Below are 20,392 nucleotides of genomic sequence, written 5' to 3'. Positions count from 1 at the left end.
AAGTACTATTCATGTTTTATTATCTCATAACAATAAAAGTATTAATTATAAAAAAATAAATAAGATAAACGATCAAAGTTTTGGTTGCATTTAAAATGGGACGAGAGAGTATATTATAAATTATTTTACATCTTATCCTGAGTCAAACTACTGCTCCTTCAAACTTAAATAAATTTATAAAAAAAATATAATAACATTTTTTTTGACACAAAACAACTTTTAGCTACACATATAGACAGACACATACCCAGATACATAACTAAAAGTTATTATATTTTGAGACAAATATAGTACCTATAATTTAAGTTTTGACAGTCTGTCTAACAAAAAAATAGTTCAGTATTACAAATGTTGCTATATTTATTTTTATAAATTTGGTTAAATATAAAAAGTTTGACTTGGCATAAAACAAAAATGGCATGGTATAATATGGAACAGGGGAAGTATAATATAACATATATAATAATATAATAAACCCTTTATTACTTAATATTATTGGCAATAAGCCACACACATAAATTCAGGGTCCGATAAGATACTTAAGCACACCCAGAAGAGTACAACATCAAACTTATTAGCCTATATAATTGGCTATAGCTACAAATTCACTACAACAAACAAACCACTGGTTCATTCGTCTCTCATCCATATACTGCTATATTAATTAATCACTCCATATGTAGATCTCAGGCTCTTCAAGGAGCAGCCACGTTCTCCTTGGCGAGCGGCGCGATCTCGTCGCCTTCGATCCCCGGCGCGCTGCCGGCGACGCCCAGGCCCAGGAGCACATTCTCCCAGTTCTTCGCAGGCCCCTGAAATCCATGTTGCAAACAATTAATCATCATCAGCATCAGACAGGTGAATCTCTGAACTTCTGAACAAGACGTTTATACTCCCTCCGTTTCTGAATATTCGACACCGTTAACTTTTTAGCACATGTTTGACCGTTCGTCTTGTTCAAAAAATTTTATGAAATATGTAAAACTATATGTATACATATAAGTATATTTAACAATGAATCAAATGATAGGAAAAGAATTTATAATTATTTAATTTTTTTAATAAGACGAATGGTCAAACATATTTAAAAAAGACAACGGCGTTGAATATTTAGAAGCGGAGGGAGTATATAGTATATGTTTGGGTTAAATTTGTTTCGTAATTTATACCTTCCAGGAGAGGTCCTGGTTCATGCAGTTCCTGACCATCTCCTCGTACGCCGGCGTGCCGACGACCTTGATGGCGCGCTTCAGGGTGGCCGCCACCTTCTTCACGTCGCTTGGCTCCACCACCTTGCACTGCCAAAAAAACCATATAACCAGCAACCATGTAAATGTGTAGTAGTGTACCGACTTATCGGTATTAGGATGTGTCATATCTGATTGTTATGTAAATGTATAGGCTTACGTCGACGCTGAGACGGCCCATGTGGAAACCAGTCTTGCCTTCGATGACCGTGTCCACGAGCCCACCGGTGGACGCGCAAGCACAGGGCTGGAGAAATCAACAAGGAAAATCATCATGCATTTGCATTTGCAATTGCATTGCATTGCACAAAGATGAAATCGAACAATCGAATTGATAGATGGAAATTGTATACCGTTCCGTATCTCATCCCCTGCAGCTGGATGAGTCCACAGGGCTCGAAGCGGCTGGGGACGGCGAGCACGTCGGCTCCGGCCATGATGAGATGAGCAAGCGGCGCGTTGAACTTCACCACGGCCCTCACCTTGCCCGGATACTTCTCCTCCATGCTCTTGAGCAGCTTCTCGAACTTCTTCTTTCCAGTACCCTGAAACACACACGGATCAAAATTATACACATCATTTGCCACTGAATTGAGAAATGCTCAGAGGTCTTCCGGCTAACTCCACAAGGTGGTGGACTAGACGATCTGGGTTCAAAGCCTCACCCCTTCTAATTATTTGATATTATTAGGTCCTTCCCTAATATTCGAGTTTTTTTTTTGCCACTGAATTTGTTCTGAATTTTTGGCATATCGTGCAAGTGTGTCTTGTAGTGTATTATATTATACCAGAAGAACGATCTGGACGTCCTCCTGCATGAGCTCCGGGATGGCGGCGGCCATGACGTCAGGGCCCTTCTGTTCCTCCAGCCTGCCGATGAACGCGATCAGTGGGATTTTCCTGTCGACCGGAAGACCCGCCTCCGCCTGCAACGCCTCCTTGTTCAGCGCCTTCGCCTCGATTGCCTGAAATTTGTCACTCATTCTTGCCTTGTCAGAATCAATCAAGAAGTGACAGATGATAATTTCTTTTTCAAAGAAAATTCAGATTGCATATCTTGTGAAGAATGCATTCGTTCTTACCGTGGTTGCGTCGTACTTGGCGGTGATGTACTTGTCCTTGCTAGGATCCCACTCGCTGACGTCCATGCCGTTGACGATGCCGGTGATGCCGGTGAGCCGCATGATGTTGTCGAGCTCGCATCCCCTGGCGATGCCGGAGATGAGCTCCTCGGCGTAGTACGGGCTCACGGTGAGCACCCTGTCGGCTTCCAGGATTCCGGCCTTCATCCAGTTGATCTTCCTGCCCTCCACCGGCGTGTCATACCTGAAATTTAACCGGATTTGAACGATGGACAGTAGTGCAGGGTTGTCAGCTCAAAAGGATCTTGGATTGAATCGATATATGGCGAATTGACAGTAAGTTACTCTTAGAATCTTACTCATACCCGTCGATGAAATCGAAGGATGACCTGAACCTCTCGGAGAGGTTCAGCTCAGGGTAATCCTCGAAAGCGAAACGGCCCTGGTAGGAGATGTTGTGGATGCAGAAAGCAACCTGCAGTGAAAAAGATTCAGACAGTCAGTTTCTGAACAGAATGCAGTGTGCATGCAGATTTGAGTTGGTATGGCAAGAACAAGCATAGACCTTTGCATTCCTGTAGATGCCATTGGGCTGGTAGTTGTTCTTCAGGTAGCTCGCCAGTGGGCCAGTGTGCCAGTCGTTGCAGACGAACACAACATCCTCACCTGTTGTCAGTAACAAACCGGAAGGAATTAGTCTGATCATCATGGATTCCTTCGAAGAAAGTTATAAGATCTTGAGATCAATTGTAACTCACCATAAGTTCCTTTGAAGTATGGGTTGTTGTTGAGGTTTAGGATCCTAGGAGCCTCGAGTGCTGCCTGCAGGTAGCATCAATACACGAATTAGTTATGAATCCATACATACTATGGTAAACTCGTGATGCTTCCAACCATCATCAGATAGAAGTAATCACTGACCTGGCAAAGAAGGCTGAAACGCATCTGGTTGTCTTTGTAATCAACTCCAGTGTCAGGTCCGTAGATCTTCTCACCGGTCTTTCCCCAAACCTGAAATCACCAGTGGAAGCTAAGCTCAGTCCAACTGCTAAATGCACTGTTAATAATTCAGTAAAAACAAAAAAGGTAAACTAATGATGACTCCACCTTCTCCAGGAATGACGGATGGTCGATGAACACACGGTCGACTCCACGCTTGTAGCAATGGAAAAACCTCACCCTCTCGTACCTGTCTGCAACCTTGATCTGCAATGAATTGCACCACAAAAACTTGGGTTAAAATCTTGCGAAATGTAACAAATCATCTAAAGCTAATCGATCTTGTGATGATCTGATCACGCATATGCTCCTACCTCAGCCACAACGCTGGTATCCCAAGCGTCCTTGTACTGGTCGTACCGAGGAGAGATCACCATGACCCTGTGGCCATTCGCCTGCAAAGAACACAAGAACACAACATTACACATCCATCCAATGCGATGATCAAGAACAGTTGAAGACGACGACGGTCAGCGACGACGAGCGATCGAAGTTTGTGTGTGCTTACAGCCATGGCAGGGGGGAGGCCACCGAGGACGTCACCGAGGCCGCCGGTCTTGCTCCAGGGGGCCATCTCGGCGCCGACGAACACGACGTTCATGCCGGCGCCGGTGGCGTACACGACGACGGAGGGGAACCTCCGGCTGCCACGCTGCACCGACCGCTGCTGCTTGGGCGTCGCGCGCGCGCTGGTCGTCACGCTGAGCGACGTCGCGTCGCCGCCGGCGGGGCTGCGGGGCTTGAGGCCCTGGAACCCGTGGCGGAGCAGCGACGACGGCGCCGACCTGTCGGCGATGCCGAAGCCGGTGGCCGAGGTGGCGAGCTGGGACGTGGTGAGAGCCGACATGGTGGTTGTCTAGCTGTTGCTGTGGAAGATCTCTGCACTGAATTGAATTGTTTAAGGTTTGGTGAGCCTAAAAGAATTTGAACTGGTTTTCAAATAAATGAATTAAGATGTTAATTAGGAGAATTGAAGTTTATTACAATTTGGATTGGGGATTAGAATTTGAAGCTACATTTAAAATTCGAAAAAAAAAGACAGTGAAACTTAAAACGTTCATAAAAAGGACCAAAAGTTTTTAAAAAAATTGTCGCTAAAACTCAAACATATATATTACAATGCCATATGTGCTTATAAGGACTTAAGGAGCAGTTTCTTGGGTGGCTAGGGGATATGACATTTTTTTACTGCACAATAAATATCCTGGCCGTTGCACCCGGAGATGCACAGAGCTTTGAGCAGATCAGATGAATGATTAAATTGTTTTGAAGAGAATCTATTCCTTCACACTGAATTCTTGCACAAAACCTTGACACTGAATTTAATTGTGCCAAATCAACAATTCTTTTAGCCCAGGAAATATAATCCATTTTTTAATTTTCTGCTACTTATTTTCATCTTCTTAATACAAAGATATACAAGTATTTTGCATATTCAGATTTTTTTTTGCCAAAACAATAAATCTAGCTATATACATTTTCCTTTGACCAACTCGGCTACTAAAATTGGTTGGATTCTGATTTTACTATTTGTGAATTTCAATCTTAGCTTTGACCTATACCCAAAATAAACCCTCCTGATCTGTTTCTCCAGTGGCGAGAGACATGATTTAACGAGAGTTGAACACAAGATCTAGACTCTAGAATAAAAAAAGACACGAATATTAGAAAATGATCTAATATAAAATAATTATAAGGAGTGAGACTTCAAATCTAGGTCAGCTAGCCCACCATCTTGTGGAGCTAGTTGGAAAACCCCTGGGTGTGTTTCTCTAGACTCTAGAATAACATTGATCAGCCTAACCAAACATAACGAACGAAGATTTAATATCAGGACATATATATGGATCTTGGCAAGTCAATTAATTAATTAATTAATTTCCAGCCCAACACCTTACAGAAATTAGCATGTATGAGACTACTTGTAAGGAAAAACGAGCAATGAAAGATGCATGTGATCGATCTGAATAAGAGGGGAAACAAAGAATTATAAACATATATGTATAACTTGCAGATGTTCTTCCTGATGAACAACAGAACAACACAAGCAGAGAAGTGAAGCAGAGAGAGAGAGAGAGAGAGAGAGAGAGAGAGAGAGACTGCAGTTATTTGTGTCTTGAGATAGACAAAGAACTGAAGGAATGGTGAGAGAGGGGGTGGTGGTGTGGGTGGCTATTTGTAGCGCCGTTGCGTGAAGCCCGCGCGATCTCTCTCTCCCCCTCTCCCTCCCGCAACACATTTTACCCGGTCCCCGGCCGGTGTCGACGATGACATGCGGGGCACGCAGGCGTACGCTGGCCCGCACGTCAGTGCCTCAGAGCCAAAAAACCAAAAGCAAAACCGACTTTTGTCTATGACGACGCAACGGGACGGGAGAGAGAAGAGAAGCGAACCCATCGGCCGGTCTCGCGCGAGCCCCGCGCATGCATCTGCATGCACTCGCGTACGTCGCTCGCGTGTGCTGTGGCCTGTGTGTGCGTGCGTGCGCGATGCTGCCTGCCGTTTCGGCTTGGCGTACGTTGCATTGCACCGCACGCTGGTGGCGCGTCGCGGTGGCCGTGGGTGAAGCCTCCGCTCCGTTCTTTTCCCCTTTTGCTTTTCCAGCTTGTTTCCCCCGTTTGTTTTCTCCTCGGCTCGCGTGCGCGCGCGCGCTCCCGCCGTGCCGTCTGTTTGGGGTGTGCGTGGAGCGCGCGCGCACGTGCGGTTCGGTTTTTTTCGTGCGGGTGGTGTGTGGTTTCTGTTGGGCACCGGGGGATGTGTGAGCCGTCGGCGTACGCGTAAACCATCGGTGGATCTCGCTCGCGTGCGTACGTCGATCGTGTGGCGACGTGCGGGACCAGCAGCGAGCTGAGTGCCTGCCAGTTTGGTGGCGCGCCGCGAGCTTCTCATGCAGGGCGAGGCTAGCGGCTGCTTGTACGTGCTGACAAAAAAAAAAGAACTTGGAATTACGCTACATGACTCACGTTAGCGTGCGTACGTTGGCACGTTGCTCTTTACTTTACTGTAGCTATTAGTGCCTGCCAACTAACGCCTCGACAAAGGGATGATCGATGAAGCAGTGAGCGAACGATCAACGTGCACTTGAGTCTGGAGACGATATGATCTGTGCCTCTGTGCTGCTAGCTTGTCGTCATTCCGTAGGACATAAACCTCATTGTAGTTTTACCTAAGTCTAATTAAGATGATTAGATGAACGTGTTATGTATCTACACTTATATGCGTGGGGTGTCAATTACCTGCGCTTTTCTTTTATTTTGATTTTAATTTTATTTTCTTGCAGGTCACAGCATTTATCTAAGCTACAAATTTGGTGATGCATTTGCTTCTCAGGGATGCATTCTTACCGTCTAATCAGGCAATCAGCTCATGGGTTTGCTGTATACATCGACTTGTAATCTTGTAGCTGTATATCTCCTCTCCCACGGCTGTAATAAGCTAGAGAGAATTATCAAACAGGCTGAAGAAAGCTGGGCTGGACTTGAAATTAGGCCTGTGCAAATATAAAAAGGAATAAGTTCATCTAAGGTCCCTTGACTTGTCAATAAATCCAATTTCCGTCCTTCAACCGCAAAACCAGATACAACGGGTCTCTCAACTATTAAAACCGGTGCAGATTAGGTCCCTCGGCGGTTTTGACGGCGGTTTTGGCTGACGTGGCGCCTACGTGGCTAATTTGACTTGGTCTCGATCTGACGTGGCGCTGATGTGACGCTTACGTGGCAATTTATCCGAAAAAATAATAAACCTCATGGGACCCACTTGTAAGTTTCACCCAGAAATTAATAAAAAATGGTGGGGCCCACGTGGGCCCCACGTATCATTCCCACCCCTCTTCTTCCTGTCCTCTCCCCTCATCTCCCATCTCTTCAACTCTCTCTCACATCTCTTCTCCTGCGACGGTGGCACGGGCGATTCGGGGCGGCAGCGGATCTAGTAGTCCTCCGGTGCCAGCGGCTGGTGCGCGCCGCCGTGCGGGGTGGCGTCGGCGGACGGGATGTCGAGGTACTCGTAGAGAAGCTCGGCGAGGCTGGCGCCGATGAAGGGGCCGAGCTAGTACACCCAGTGGTGCCTCCAGCGCCAGCCGACGAGCGCTGTGCCAAACACCCTCGCCAGGTTCATCTCGGTGCCGTCGAACGGCCCTCCGGCGAGCATGTGTCAAGAGATGTTGCATTAACAGATAGCATTGTCAAATACATGCTTGATAACACAGGCAATTAGCAGAGAATGTACTAGTGTTAGACTGATAAATGAGGATGTATACCTCCCGGAAGTCAGAGACGTCGTCGTCGGGGTTCAGGTACCTCGTGGAATTCGTCCTCGTTGCCGGAGTAGTCGACCACGGTGTCGGAGGCGGAGTCCTGCGTGGAGACGAAGCTCTGGGCGGCGACCATGGCGATGTCCCCCTCCTCCTCCTCGCCCTCCCTGGACAGCGGCTGCGGCGACGCCTTGACGGGGGCGAGCAGGCGGTCGTAGTCGACGTTGGACAGCGCGCCTCGCTCGCCTGCTCCGTCGCCCACCCGTGCCGTCCGCCGCCTGGAAAGAAGAGAGAGAGAGGGGAGAGGGGAAAGGAAGAAGAGAGGAGTGAGGATGAAGAAGAGAGAGAAGGGAGAGGGAGGCTGACACGTGGGCCCACCATTTTTTATTAATTTATGTGTGAAACTGACATGTGGGTCCCATGAGGTTTATTATTTTTCAGATCGAATTGCCACGTAAGCACCACGTCAGATCGAGACTAAGTCAAATTAGCCACGTAGGCGCCACGTCAGCCAAAACCGCCGTCAAAACCGCCGAGGGACCTAATCTGCACCAGTTTTGATAGTTGAGGGATCCGTTGTATCTGGTTTTGTTGTTGAAGGACGAAAATCGGATTCGTTGACAAGTTAAGGGACCTTAGATAAACTTATTCCATATAAAAAAAGGGCAAACTAAAGCCCAAATTGAATTGAAATCTGGCCTTTGAAGATTCCATAATGTACCAGGAAAAAGTACACCGAAGGTCCCTCAACTTATCATCGGGATAAAAAAACATCCTCGAACCACAAAACCAGATATACGGGATCTCTTAACTATACAAAACCGGTTACCCGAGCTTCTTAGGTGGTTTTTACCCCGGTTTTGTCTTACGTGACGGTTCTGTCAGCCGTGGGACCCACGTGGGCCCCACATGTCAGCTGGCTACGTCAGCCTCTTTCTGTGTCTCTTTTCCCCTCTTCTCTCCCTTTTGACCACAGAAGGACAACACCACCGGCCACCTCCCATTCCCACCTCCGCCGGCACGGCGCTGCGGGACGAGCTCCCTCCGCCGCCTCCCGCCGGCCCCGACGTCGACCTGCACCCGCCGTCTGCCCCGTCTCGACGACCTCCCCGCCGCCGCCTCTCCACGCGCCTCCGCTAGCTCTGCCTCGGTGGCGCCGATCTGGAGTTACTTCGCCGCCCCGACGACCTCCCCATCCTCTCCGTCGACTTCGTCGCCGCCGGTCCTACGCTTCCGCCGACCTGGAACGGAGGAAGCCGTAGGGGTCGGTGAGGTCGTGCTTGATGGCCGTAGCGGAGGAAGCCGTAGGGCTGATGACGACGCCGTCACCCGCGGCGTGGACGTGGTGGTGGTGCGCGGCGACGGGCGAGGGGAGGAGCATGACAGTGAGGAGCAATGCAATAGGAGGCGGCGGTGGTAGGCGGTGGCGGAGGATGGTCTGAGCATGAGCATGGCTGGTGGTGTTCGTCGGTGGCGTGGTCCTTGCATTATGTGATGGATTGGATTGGATTGGATTTGACTGCAGCCGCCTCCCTCCCTCGAGCCGTGCTGCGGTACGCCGGCGCGGACTCGGGCACCACCGCTCGCGCCCTCGCGAACCGCTGCCGGCCGCGCCCCGCACAGCACTGCCGCTGGCCACGCCGCCGCACGGCGCCGCGCCGAGAGCCGACGCGCCCCGAACAGTGCCGTCACGAGCCACGGCCGGCCGCGCCCCGCACCGCGCCGCCGCGAGCCGCAGCCGACTGCGCCCCGCAAGGCGCCGCCGGCCTCTCCGCCTCCTCCCTCTCCGCGCCCTCACCGCCGGCCTCTTCCGCGCCGTCGCGTAAGGCGTAGCGACCACAAGCCACGGCCGGCCGCGTCGCCGCACGCCGCCGCAAGCCGCAGCCGACTGCGCCCTGCACGGCGCCACCGCCCTCTCTGCCTCCTCCCTCTCCGCGCCCTCGCCGCCGGCCTCTCCCCCGCCGTCGCAGCCGGAGGAGCCGCCCCTTCCCCGCCACCGCCGCCGCCGGAGAGGCCACCCCCGCCGCCAACACCAACGACGAGGCCCGCGCCCTCCTCCCTCGCGCCCGGAGACGCCTCTAGCCGGCTTGCCCAGTTGCCCAAAGAAGATATAAGAGAAGAGTGAGAGAGAGAGAGAGAGGAGAAAGGGAGAGGAGGGGAGAGGAGGCTGACGTGGCCAGCTGATATGTGGGTCTCAAGCTGACTCAGACGCCACGTAGGACAAAACCAGGGGTAAAAACTATCAAAGGATCTCGGGTGACCGGTTTTATGTAGTTAAGGGACCCCGCATATCTGGTTTTGCGGTTCGAGGATGTTTTTGTATCCGATGACAAGTCAAGGGACCTTCGGTGTACTTTTTCCATGTACCAAATCTATCTCGACTTGAGTTGGAATCAGGCCCTTATATCTCAGCCTGTCCAATTCATACAAAGCCTACGCAGTAAGAATAAGTTGGGCTGGTTTTCTGATTGAGGGATGTGATTCGACAGGACAAGAGCTGAGGGGAACAAAATAGACTTACTACCTACGCAGAACTCACAAGATTAGGCCCATTTTCTATTTTAGTTTGCGCGGCCCAGCTACTACTCTGGGCCATTATAACCGCGGCACGCTCCCGCGCGCGGGAATAGCCGCGGAAAGGCAGCGAAAGAGGGCGCGAAACCGTAGAGGCGGGCGGCGAGCGGCGGCGGCGGCGGCGCGGAGATGAGCTCGTCGACGTCCGCCCGCGACGACGAGGCGCCGGACCTCGTCTGCCAGATCGACTGCGTCCACGGCATGGTCGACGCGCTCTCCTGCGTCCGCTGGAAGCGCCACCAGGTGCGCTACCTCTCTCGCCTCCCCGACCTGCATCCATGAACAGATCTGCCCCGATCTGAGGCCGCATTTCCCCCTCCCCCGTGGCGTGCAGGACGCGGTGCTGGAGCTGTCGGAGCACGGCATCGTGCTCATCGTCGAGGAGAGTGGCTGCCTCCAGGCCAAGGTCTACCTCAAGCGTGAGGTGAGTTTGGTGCGCCCGTCAGGTGTTTGTGTTAATGCCTCGCGGCGCTTGTGCGTTGAATTTTTTGTTTGGGGGTCGTGTGCTGCAGCTGTTCATGGAATATGAGTACGCGGCAGAGGGGCGGCCGCGGTTTGGCCTCAGCCTGGGGCTCCTCGTCGATTGCCTCAACACGTTCTCGGCCCCGGGGCACTCCTCTCCTGTCGAGATCCGCTACCCTGGGCCTGATATGCAGCTTCTTCTCAAGTACGTGTATAATCTGATTAATTACTTGGAATTATTGTCCTGTCATAATCCGACCATGTAACTCAGCATACCTTTGCAAACTGTGGTGGGTAAATGGCTTGTTCATAATTCATACTTGGAATGGATTATACATGCAATTCGATGGGGTTTTGTGGCTGTTATTATGTACCAGTTTATAGAGGTGTAATTCATGTGAAATTCATGTTCAGATCAAATTTTAAAACTATCTGGGCATTACATTTTATAAGGAGATTAATGAATCTTACTTTTCAAATTAATCATAGTACCATCTCATCCTTGAAAAAAAGATTCAAGCTCTTTTGTTCAGCTTCAGCATAAGATGCTGAACCAAATGCTTGACAATGTAACCTGAGTAATGTAAAATAGAGAGCAACATAACGTCAGGAGTTATTTGTCATCCTTTTCTTATAAGCCGGAGTCTTGTAATTTGGGTGCAGGTCAGTGGGCTCCCCAGATTCATGTATGTATGCAGAAATTAGAACCAGGATTCCAGATACAATCTCCTGGGATTACCATTTTGAGCATGCTGGGAATACACCAGTCACTTTTACTGTCAAGGTACTCCAAGTACTTCCTCTGTTTATTTGGTGGCAGTATGCATCAATAGAAGCTTTAACTTTTATGCACAGTATGATTCACCCTCTTCAATTTTATAGTCTGCTGTCCTGAAAGAATCGATCGAGGACCTTGAGTGGCCAGGTTCCAGCATTCAGATTCAAATGCAACCAGACCCCCCTTCGGTACTATTCAAAGGTGAAGGTCATGGTGACTTGCAGGTACGATAAGTTTGTTTCTATTCGTTACTTGGCTTCACATTGAATCCCTGACTCACTGCTGGCTACACCATTGGGCAGATTGAGTTCCCCTACTATGCAAATACAGATCTTCTCATTGCATTCCAATGTGACCATGAAACATCATACAGGTAAACTCTGCTGTTTAAAAAGTTCTGAATCTCTGACCGTTTGCTGCTTTGTGCTAACTATTCTGTTTTCTGCAAGGTATAAGTACAAATTTCTTCGTGCAACAACTTCGAATTTCCCAAACAGTATTGTGAAGGAGAATCGTGGGAGCAAGGTGACAATTGGTAGGGGTGGGATGCTTAAAATCCAGCACCTGGTTTCAGTTGCAAGGCCAGGTATGCAGAACTTCCGTAATGTTGCTGGAGGGGCTCAACAGCCAAGCCGAATTGCTTATATAGAGTTCTTTGTAAAGCCAGAGGAATATGAGATAAATGATGCGTAGGGATTGTGGTATGACTTATTGACGTGTTCCACCGTTCCACACCTCATTCCACCCATTAAGCCTTACACCGCACCTCATCTCTCCAGTTAATTATAGTTTCTGATTTGGCATAACTGGTAGTGGCAAAACCGAATTAAGGCTTTTATGTCCTTTACCGATTGGTTAACTTCTGCATAATCACATTGCCTCATATCCTGATTAGCTACCTTTTAGAATTAACTAGGAGATTTCCCCCACTCAATTTTGCACGGTGATAGATTTTAAAAGCCCAATCAAATTTGATATACAACTCTTAGCTTTTGTTTCTGTAGATGCACTTATAATTTATATACAATAGATTTGCAAATAAAATTAGATTAGTGGTTTTGATATACAACTCTTAGCATATTTTTTTTTCTTAGATACGATTATATTTTCTACACAACATTTTTTTTAAAGCACGATTGGATGTACATCTCTTAGCTTTGGTTTCCATAAATATAATCATATTTTCATATAACTATATCAATCGATCTACACCATTATAATTTAGATATATCATGATTGGACAGAAAATACCTTTCTCCTTTTCTCTTATTGATATGAGAATTTTTAGCCTCCAAAGCGAATGTGGCGTCTTATTTTCAAGTTATCTTTATAATATAATAGATAGATTTGGGAATTGGAATGGATATCGGTTTATTTCTTAACCTTTTAAATCTGGTCCATCGGTAGGCCTTCTACAGTTCCACTTCCAAATAGCAAATAGTTAACCTTCATAGGTCGATGCCAAAAGAGAACATAATATTGGCCAGGCAATAATCGAGAAACAAAAGCTGGAGGAAAGAATTTAGAACTTTTGAGCTTGAAATGATCTTGGCACTCTAAATATATAGATTGAAAGGATAGCTATTTGTTGCTAACTAAGTGAGTGTGTGTAACCATTGAATCTTTTACTCCCTCCATCCCATAATATAAGGCGCACACCCATTTCAAGATTTAACTTTTAAAACATTTGACCAATACTTAGTATAATATAAAATTTATTTTATTTATTAAAAATTATATTATTAGATTGAGATTTAAATTTCCTTTCATATGGTTACAATTTTGCTACTACAAACCTTACAGTATATGATAAATTATAAGCTAAATATTAGTTTTGGAGACCGCGCCTTATATTATGGGATAGAGGGAGTATATGAGGATCATATGGGCCTTAACCCAACACAAGCAAACAGTGCCAGTCAGTTCGCATCTTTGTCTCGTCATAACCTCCTATTGCTATCAACAGGCCCCCAATTAATCTAGGTTGGTACTATTAACGAACCAGGCCACTATTCAGTGGCCCATTGACCTAGCCATTCTCAGATGAGAGCTGCATATCGTCTGTTATTCCTGTTTAATTGCTAGCCATTCTCAGATGATAGCTGTTTATTGTCTGTTATTCCTGTTTCCCTCTGCTATTATCCGGCTGTCTACTTCCCACCCCATATGTGTTAGGTACTTGCTGAAATCGATGTACTTTCTCATCACAACTGCTAAATACAGCAAGAACAAACATAGTGAATATACAAAACGTGTGGACTAGCTACTCGATTTTTATAGCCATGATGGGAGTGCCAACTAAGGTAGATGCTTTTAGCTGAGATCAGATAAGGGGAAAGAGAAGTCGGCAGCACTGATTCATCACTGAACAATCTTTAACCAGTAAAAGATACATCGAAAAAGACTCTGTCCTGTTTCTTCTAGCTAGTTATAGCCAAAGGGTCCAGACCTTAACTTAGCAACAAAGAAGTGATAGCTCCAAGGGACCAAATCTAGTAGATTTCAGAAGTATGAAAACCCTAGCTCTGTTTCACCTTCTCAGAATGAAAGGAATTTAGGGCAGCACCATTCTCCTTTTCTTTTTGTAGGGTTCTCTCTTGATGCAAGGTAGGGAAATCTTAGCTAAAAGTTGATTGGCTAATGGAGTATAATATGATTGGAGGGTGTTGTTTCTGTGTTTACTTGTGAAAATGGACGTGCCATTGAGTGAAGTGACCCGAGTGATAATTTAGATAGCTCCAATGAGATATATATATTCTGCCTGTACCTACTGTCCTTTGCCCATTCCCGTGAATGCGAAATGGAATTTGTTGCTACAAGACGCCCACCAAACCTTGAGGCGCCTGTATATGTTTAAAACCAAAATAACGAGGCATTGCACTGTGAACACCTTACACAATCCAATGCTGTAACTTGGTAGGATGAAATCAGCCAGAAGCCCTGAAACAGGTGCCTACTTTCCCATTTAATTCCTTATGCAATGCATGCACTATCAGCTCATATTAATGGACGTTAGAGTACTGGCTGGAAAACTAGAAATGCACTGTTTGGAGCATTCGTTTCTGGTAGGAAAACGGTGTGCATATATAATATGCACAATATATAACTATAAGAGCTACCCGTACTAGTTCAGGGCTGGTATAAACACTCTCATCAATGCACACATCTGTTAGCCACCACAATTAGGTCCCCATGCCACGGCCTCCTGCATTTTGGGTTTCTGACTCGAAAGACATCTTCTTGACAGGCACTCACGGCTTTGGCTTTGTTTACACTTGTCATGTGCTGGTTCGCATGCTTAATCGCATGGCATGGTCACATCAACAAGACAACAACCCAACCATATACTTCGTCCTTAACCAATTTGGACACTACCAAGTAGCTGCAAGTACTACCCTTCATTTTGTTTGGTGACAAACTGGTGGTGTCTCTTATGAATTTTACAGTATTTTACGGCTTGTGTTCATTTCACATAGCTCACCTGTATCTAGGACCCGCGTGTAGGTGGGGCCCACATGTCAGCCACTCGTGCAGTTCATTGTAGGTAGCCAGGTAGGTGCCAAGTGCGAGCAACACTGTACACATGTCACACACCTTGCAGACACGTAGTTAGAGCTGCTGCTGCTGATGGAAGAAGGGGTTTGGTAGCAGAGCAAGTGTTAGACCAGACCAGACCGGAGTTGGACCCAACCAATCCCAACCTATTTGGGTTGCCATTGATGGCTGACCGACGCCGTGCCATCACAGTATCTCTCAGATTCAGAGTCCCTCAAGAATGAAAGAAAGAAAGAAACAAAGAAAGAAAAGGGAGAATGTGAGGCTCCTCCAATGAGCTATCCCTCTCCAAATTCTTTTCCGGTGATATGATCCGCTATGTGATCAGTTGGGCAATCACTGCTTGCCTGCTTATTAGCGTAGAACACACTGTAGTCTGGGGCAAAGCCCTCTTCAATTATTGTTGCACAAGTACCCTACGGAAGCGGGCACTAATTGGCCGGCCGGCCGGCCGGCCTGCCCGGTGGCGTCTCACCGGCGGCCACCGTCTCTTTTGGCATGCACTGCCCCACACTTGTGTCCACTCTATGCATCTATCTAATTAAGTGGGTTTTCGCGCTGCAGGGTTCTTTTGATGCAGCTCTTATCTTCCTAATAAGAGTCGCTCTACTACGGATTTGGATCTATCACCGTTTGTTACGATATTCGCCCGAAATTCGACCATTCGGACGGGTATACCCTGGGCAGGCTTAAGGAGATCCAATAACTTAAATCCAATCTGGTGGTACAATTTCTATGTAGGAAATTCCTTCAGCCTGGCACATATTCTTCCTCTCATACAATAATCAAAGCTCCTGACTGAAATCCAAGTAAGAGTAGGTTAGATAGCTCCTCTATACGCCAAATAACTTTTTTTTTATCATGTGTGGGGCTTTGTGTGTGATGTATGGACCAACCAACCACAACATCATACCCCAGGATTGCTATGATGCCAGTGTGGTTGATCATACCATCATCATCACCATCAGTTTATTATGCAGCAATGAAAAAGTCATAGGGGCTTGACCATTGGGCGATGGCGTGGGCCCCACATTCATAGAGGCCTTCGTTTTTCTCCTGCAATCCTGCCTGCATGTGTGCTCCTCCTCCTCATCCATTGCTCTGCTCATATCTGCAATTTTGGGCTCTTAAATGGATGGATGGTTATGAGCTAGCAAGGTTACTCACTCACTCACTCAGTGGCCTTGAGACAAGGGGTGGTTATGCAGCACATGGGTGTTTAGATCCAGGGGTGTAAAGTTTTGGCGTGTCACATCGGATATTATATAGGGTGTCGCATGGGGTCTTCGGACACTAATAAAAAAACTAATTACAGAATACGTTAGTAAACCGCGAGACGAATTTATTAAGCCTAATTAATCAGTCATTAGCAAATGTTTACTGTAGCACCACATTATCAAAACATGGAGCAATTAGGCTTAAAAGATTCATCTCCAAAATTAGTCGCAATCTATGCAATTAGTTATTTTTTAGCCTATGTTTAATACTTCATGCAGGTGTTCAAACGTTTGATGTGACAGGGTGTAAAGTTTTGGGATGGGATCTAAAGAGGGCCCAAAGCATTTTCCTTTTGCTGCTCAAGCAACAGTCTACAGCGTGGTGAACCTGAGTCAAAATAGCCTATTCATATTACTTGGGCAACCAAAAACATGGCCAAATTCAATATCATCTTTAAGACGAAATGGATTTTAATTTTTGGAGGAAGTTTGGTGTTGAATTTACGTTGCTTGCTACTAATTGTATGATGATTGCTTGACTCCGTTTTTGGAAGTTCATTATTGCTTGATTGCTTACTTGACGTGTTCTGCATATAATGCAATTTGAAGTGCATTGGGATGGGATATATAATCGGTGTCGGACACTGTAAGTTTAGTACTATAATTGTGACTGAACAGTTTGTACTTTGGTCATTTCTTCTGGAAAAATACTGAACTAGATTCATGCTATTATAAAGGAATTTGTTGGCCAATTGACAATACGTGTCTGCCAACTGGGATAACAAAGAATGGACTATGTTTTTAGATTTGAACTGTGATTTGGAATGTCCTGTTGATACAGTTGAGACCTCTTGGGTCAGAAAGTTCTATGCAATGGCTGTAAAACTAGTTTCAAGCTTCCTGAATTAAGAGAAACCAATGCACATAATTTCAGGCAAACTTAAATTCGATTCAGGTCTTGCATAATCTTCAGACAGCTAATGTGATGCTGTGAATATTCAATTGATACTTAATTGATACGTTGATGCTTTGATGAAAAGCTAACGTAATCACAAGTGAGCTAGCAATAGCAATCAACATCGCCCAAATTAAATGTCGCCACCAACAAACAAGAATCGGTTGGACTCATAGCATGGTTCCTGATTTAATCTCCATACTATTTTGACTAATTTTTCCAGATTAATCTGAATGCAAGATCTACCTGATCTGAACGCTTCTGATCGATTATTAGGTAGATCTTATTACATGTTCTGTACTCTATAACTGAAATGTCAGCATCGGTGAGTACCTCCAGAAACAGCATTGGCAATAATTATGCCTCATCAACGTACGCAAAATCTAAAAAATGTCACAATGGGTAATCTACGCAAAAAATTCAAATTGATTCCTATTATACTGCTAGGCTAATAGAAACAAAACTTTAGAATATTTTTGTTGGTGATGAAACACAAAAAGGCACTTCATATTCAAGACAAGTTAGGTAGCTTTTCTTCATTTCCCAACTTCTATCCATCACGGTACATTCAGTACCGAAATTTGCCAATGTTACAAATATCGTATATATGTTTTTAAAAGAAGAAAATAAGGAAAAAGACTGAAGCACATAAATTGAGTCCTGATACGGTAGGATATTCCTAGTGCTGGAGATCTTTTCTGTTTCTTGGAGAAATGTCCTTTTGAGGCCGTTGCTATCTAATCCGTGTTAGACTGTCAGATAGGGTGTTATCTACTAACAGTAGCCTAATAGGATGTAATCACTCCATCAATAAATCAAACAAAGTGGGGATGATGAGGTGATCTGATCAACAACACAAGTAGCATGATCCTAGCTAAGAAATGCTCAACAGTAGAAAAATTCCATCTGTACGCACGCGCCGTACGTCTTAAAGAGTGTCCACTTGTCGAGAATAGTGATATTTTAGGATGCGTACCATTGGACTTTTCTGTATTTTGGGTATCAATATTGCCAAATTTTTTGCACTGAAAACATCAAAATAATAATTTTCATATTTGTTCCAGAAAAATAAAAGTTCCATATATAACATTACCCTTCTCTTAGGTCTATAAACATTTACCATTAGATATTTGTACGTCGCGAAAGTTATATTTTGAATTCAAAAAATTACTCAAGTGCAGTGGCAAGAGGTGCGTGGTTTCATAATTTCTTTTTTTTTTAAAAAAAAAAGTTTAGAGAGACATCTCCTCCTCCAAATCTCCTTTTTTACTTCTACTTGTGACTGGCAATTTGGCATCAGTTGTTAGAAATTTAATTTTGCCCATGCCCTGTCAGTGGCATCCTCCACAGAGTACTTGAGTAGCTTTCAGAAAGTAATTAACTAGCCGTGTTTCGGTGGATCCTTCAACTTGATATCTTTCAGCGATTGATTACGCAGATTCTTAATTATCCGGCCCCGGCCGATTCTGCATTGTCTTCTTCCAAAATGTTTCTTGTGCAAGATAGCACATCATCTTTGATTTTGCAATTAGGTCACATTAACTGAGAATAGTCGGCTGAGCCATGCTTTGTGTTATTCACATCACCATTGTACATCTTTATCCCCCAATACATTTTGGTCAGATTGTAGCTTTCAGATAACTATATAACCGTGTTTAGCTGGCTCTTTTGCTTTCATGGACTTATTGCTTTGTATTCTATGTTCAATCTTCAATTTCGTGAACAGCCCGTGTTATTCACAAATGCACATGTCGTTTCACAGTTTATGGTCTGAGGTGCAATTTGAATTTTTTTAATATAATAACACATTAGCAGTTTAGCACCCTAATAAAAAATAACAATTCTAACAACGTTTCTGAAAAAAACAATTTTAATAACGCGGAATTCATCTATCTATCTATCTATCTACTATATTATATTATCAAGATGGGAAAATATATGGTGAAAATTACATATGCAGTGGAAACCTGGAAACTACCTTTGGATCGAAAAATGGATGTCTGAGATTCGTCCACGTCCTCATGAGTAAAAATTTTACTCGTAGATTTACTCATCATGGTGACATGGATGAATTTTAGACATCCATTTTTCATCCAGCAGTAGTTTTCAAGTTTCTACTGCATATGTGATTTTCACTACATATTTTTCCTATCAAGATAGCTTAAAAAAAGAAGGCACCACATTCAATCCGCATGCTAGAAACTCTCATATTAATCGGAGAAAAAAAAACAAAATCCACGTTGTTAGATTGTGATAGGACCAAATTATAACGGTGTGGTTGATAGCAAATAGTCGTATACAGAGTACAATTGTATATATAGACTAGCAAATAAGAGTTGTATAGTAAATTCAATCATTCTTTTAATATATATTGTATACAAAGTATAATTAAATATAAGTAAATAGGAGCTAAGTTATATAATAATCCAATTCAATTAGCCCGCACAAAATTGTGTGGGAAGATCCCCTAGTTCTGATAATGGAAATAAAATTTCAGTACATTCCTATCTTGCTCTATAATACTCTGCAACATCTTTTACATAATCATGCTTGACTCTGTAATATCCTAAATCTGGATTCATCATCTGAAATTGGAAAGCAGTACATGATGTCAGTTAAGTCCGGCTACTTAAATAATCAATGACATTTATTTGGTGAACACAATTTTGCGTAACAACTTTTGTCAGCAACAGGCATGTCATGGCTGCATCAAATCAAGCATAAAAACAACCAACTAACTGTATTTGCAAAGGGACAAATAGAAATCAATCACTTCCTCAGAAGAGAGCAGTGCATAACGACTCAGCAGCTCCCTTGGGACACGACATCGAACAATTTTTCGGTGCGATTACTGTAATTTGTACGCACAAACACTGTGTCCGTTGCATCCACAAAAAGTTCAAAAAACTGTAAAGGATGAAAAGTAAGCACTGTCCAAACTCATGCTGATCGAAAACCAAAAGTCTCATCAATTGTATATGATTGGGTTACTCCATGCCATTGATAGATTTAGACTGTTAAACTTGATTTGCCTGCGCCCTTCAATAGTTCTTAAAGTTATCTTGTTTCTTCACCTATTTCGAGTCCATCCTTACATACAATCAAGCCCTTCTGTTCTTGATTTGAGCATGTAAACTACAATAAAAGTGGATTTTCCATTCAAAATTTTAATTAAAAATATTTTAGGTACATTTAGTTATCTTCTTAGACGTAAAAAAAAACCCGGAAAACAAAAGTGACGAAAAATCTCCTAAATTAATCCTTGAAT

At 44.9% G+C, this 20,392-nt stretch overlaps 2 protein-coding genes across 13 annotated transcripts; one reads left to right on the top strand and one right to left on the bottom strand.

The window, feature by feature from the left end:
• Positions 1-444: 444 nt before the first annotated feature.
• On the bottom strand, positions 445-5,560 carry LOC4340018 (granule-bound starch synthase 1, chloroplastic/amyloplastic-like). 9 transcript variants are annotated; one of them, NM_001402723.1, is made up of 14 exons: positions 5,337-5,474; positions 3,837-4,207; positions 3,643-3,723; positions 3,437-3,535; positions 3,251-3,340; positions 3,088-3,151; positions 2,895-2,995; positions 2,695-2,804; positions 2,330-2,573; positions 2,036-2,212; positions 1,601-1,792; positions 1,408-1,494; positions 1,170-1,298; positions 445-812 (listed from the first exon to the last, which is right to left on the bottom strand). In NM_001402723.1, the coding sequence occupies exons 2-14, from the start codon at positions 4,173-4,175 to the stop codon at positions 696-698; spliced, it is 1,830 nt and encodes a 609-aa protein (NP_001389652.1). In that variant the 5' UTR covers positions 4,176-4,207; positions 5,337-5,474; the 3' UTR covers positions 445-695. The 9 variants fall into 9 exon arrangements, with proteins under 9 accessions (NP_001389652.1, NP_001389653.1, XP_015644489.1 ...); NM_001402724.1 differs by having other exon boundaries at positions 3,837-4,212; positions 5,429-5,455; XM_015789003.3 differs by having other exon boundaries at positions 452-812; positions 2,689-2,804; positions 3,837-4,212; positions 5,429-5,560.
• A 4,651-nt stretch (positions 5,561-10,211) lies between these two features.
• LOC4340017 (uncharacterized) lies at positions 10,212-16,745 on the top strand. 4 transcript variants are annotated; one of them, XM_015786096.3, is made up of 8 exons: positions 10,212-10,400; positions 10,492-10,581; positions 10,670-10,824; positions 11,283-11,403; positions 11,502-11,621; positions 11,700-11,770; positions 11,847-11,983; positions 16,473-16,745. In XM_015786096.3, the coding sequence occupies exons 1-8, from the start codon at positions 10,287-10,289 to the stop codon at positions 16,553-16,555; spliced, it is 891 nt and encodes a 296-aa protein (XP_015641582.1). In that variant the 5' UTR covers positions 10,212-10,286; the 3' UTR covers positions 16,556-16,745. The 4 variants fall into 4 exon arrangements, with proteins under 4 accessions (XP_015641582.1, XP_015641581.1, XP_015641583.1 ...); XM_015786095.3 differs by having other exon boundaries at positions 16,449-16,745; XM_015786097.3 differs by lacking the exon at positions 16,473-16,745 and adding an exon at positions 15,517-15,649.
• The last annotated feature ends 3,647 nt before the right edge of the window (positions 16,746-20,392 follow it).

Source organism: Oryza sativa, chromosome 6, assembly GCF_034140825.1.
Source record: "Oryza sativa Japonica Group chromosome 6, ASM3414082v1".
NCBI classification, from domain to species: domain Eukaryota; kingdom Viridiplantae; phylum Streptophyta; class Magnoliopsida; order Poales; family Poaceae; genus Oryza; species Oryza sativa.
The sequence above is the reverse complement of the archived record's forward strand: the minus strand, read 5'-3'. Positions and strand labels throughout refer to the sequence as shown.

Coding starts and splice junctions, on each gene's coding strand:
- LOC4340018 (XM_015789003.3), bottom strand. CDS start 4,175: ATGTCGGCTCTCACCACGTCCCAGCTCGCCACCTCGGCCACCGGCTTC. Junction 2,805..2,894: donor GCATCTACAGGAATGCAAAG/GTCTATGCTTGT, acceptor TTTTCACTGCAG/GTTGCTTTCTGCATCCACAA. Junction 813..1,169: donor ACCAGGACCTCTCCTGGAAG/GTATAAATTACG, acceptor CATGGATTTCAG/GGGCCTGCGAAGAACTGGGA.
- LOC4340017 (XM_015786095.3), top strand. CDS start 10,287: ATGAGCTCGTCGACGTCCGCCCGCGACGACGAGGCGCCGGACCTCGTC. Junction 11,404..11,501: donor CAGTCACTTTTACTGTCAAG/GTACTCCAAGTA, acceptor TCAATTTTATAG/TCTGCTGTCCTGAAAGAATC. Junction 11,984..16,448: donor GGTTTCAGTTGCAAGGCCAG/GTATGCAGAACT, acceptor TACTTCATGCAG/GTGTTCAAACGTTTGATGTG.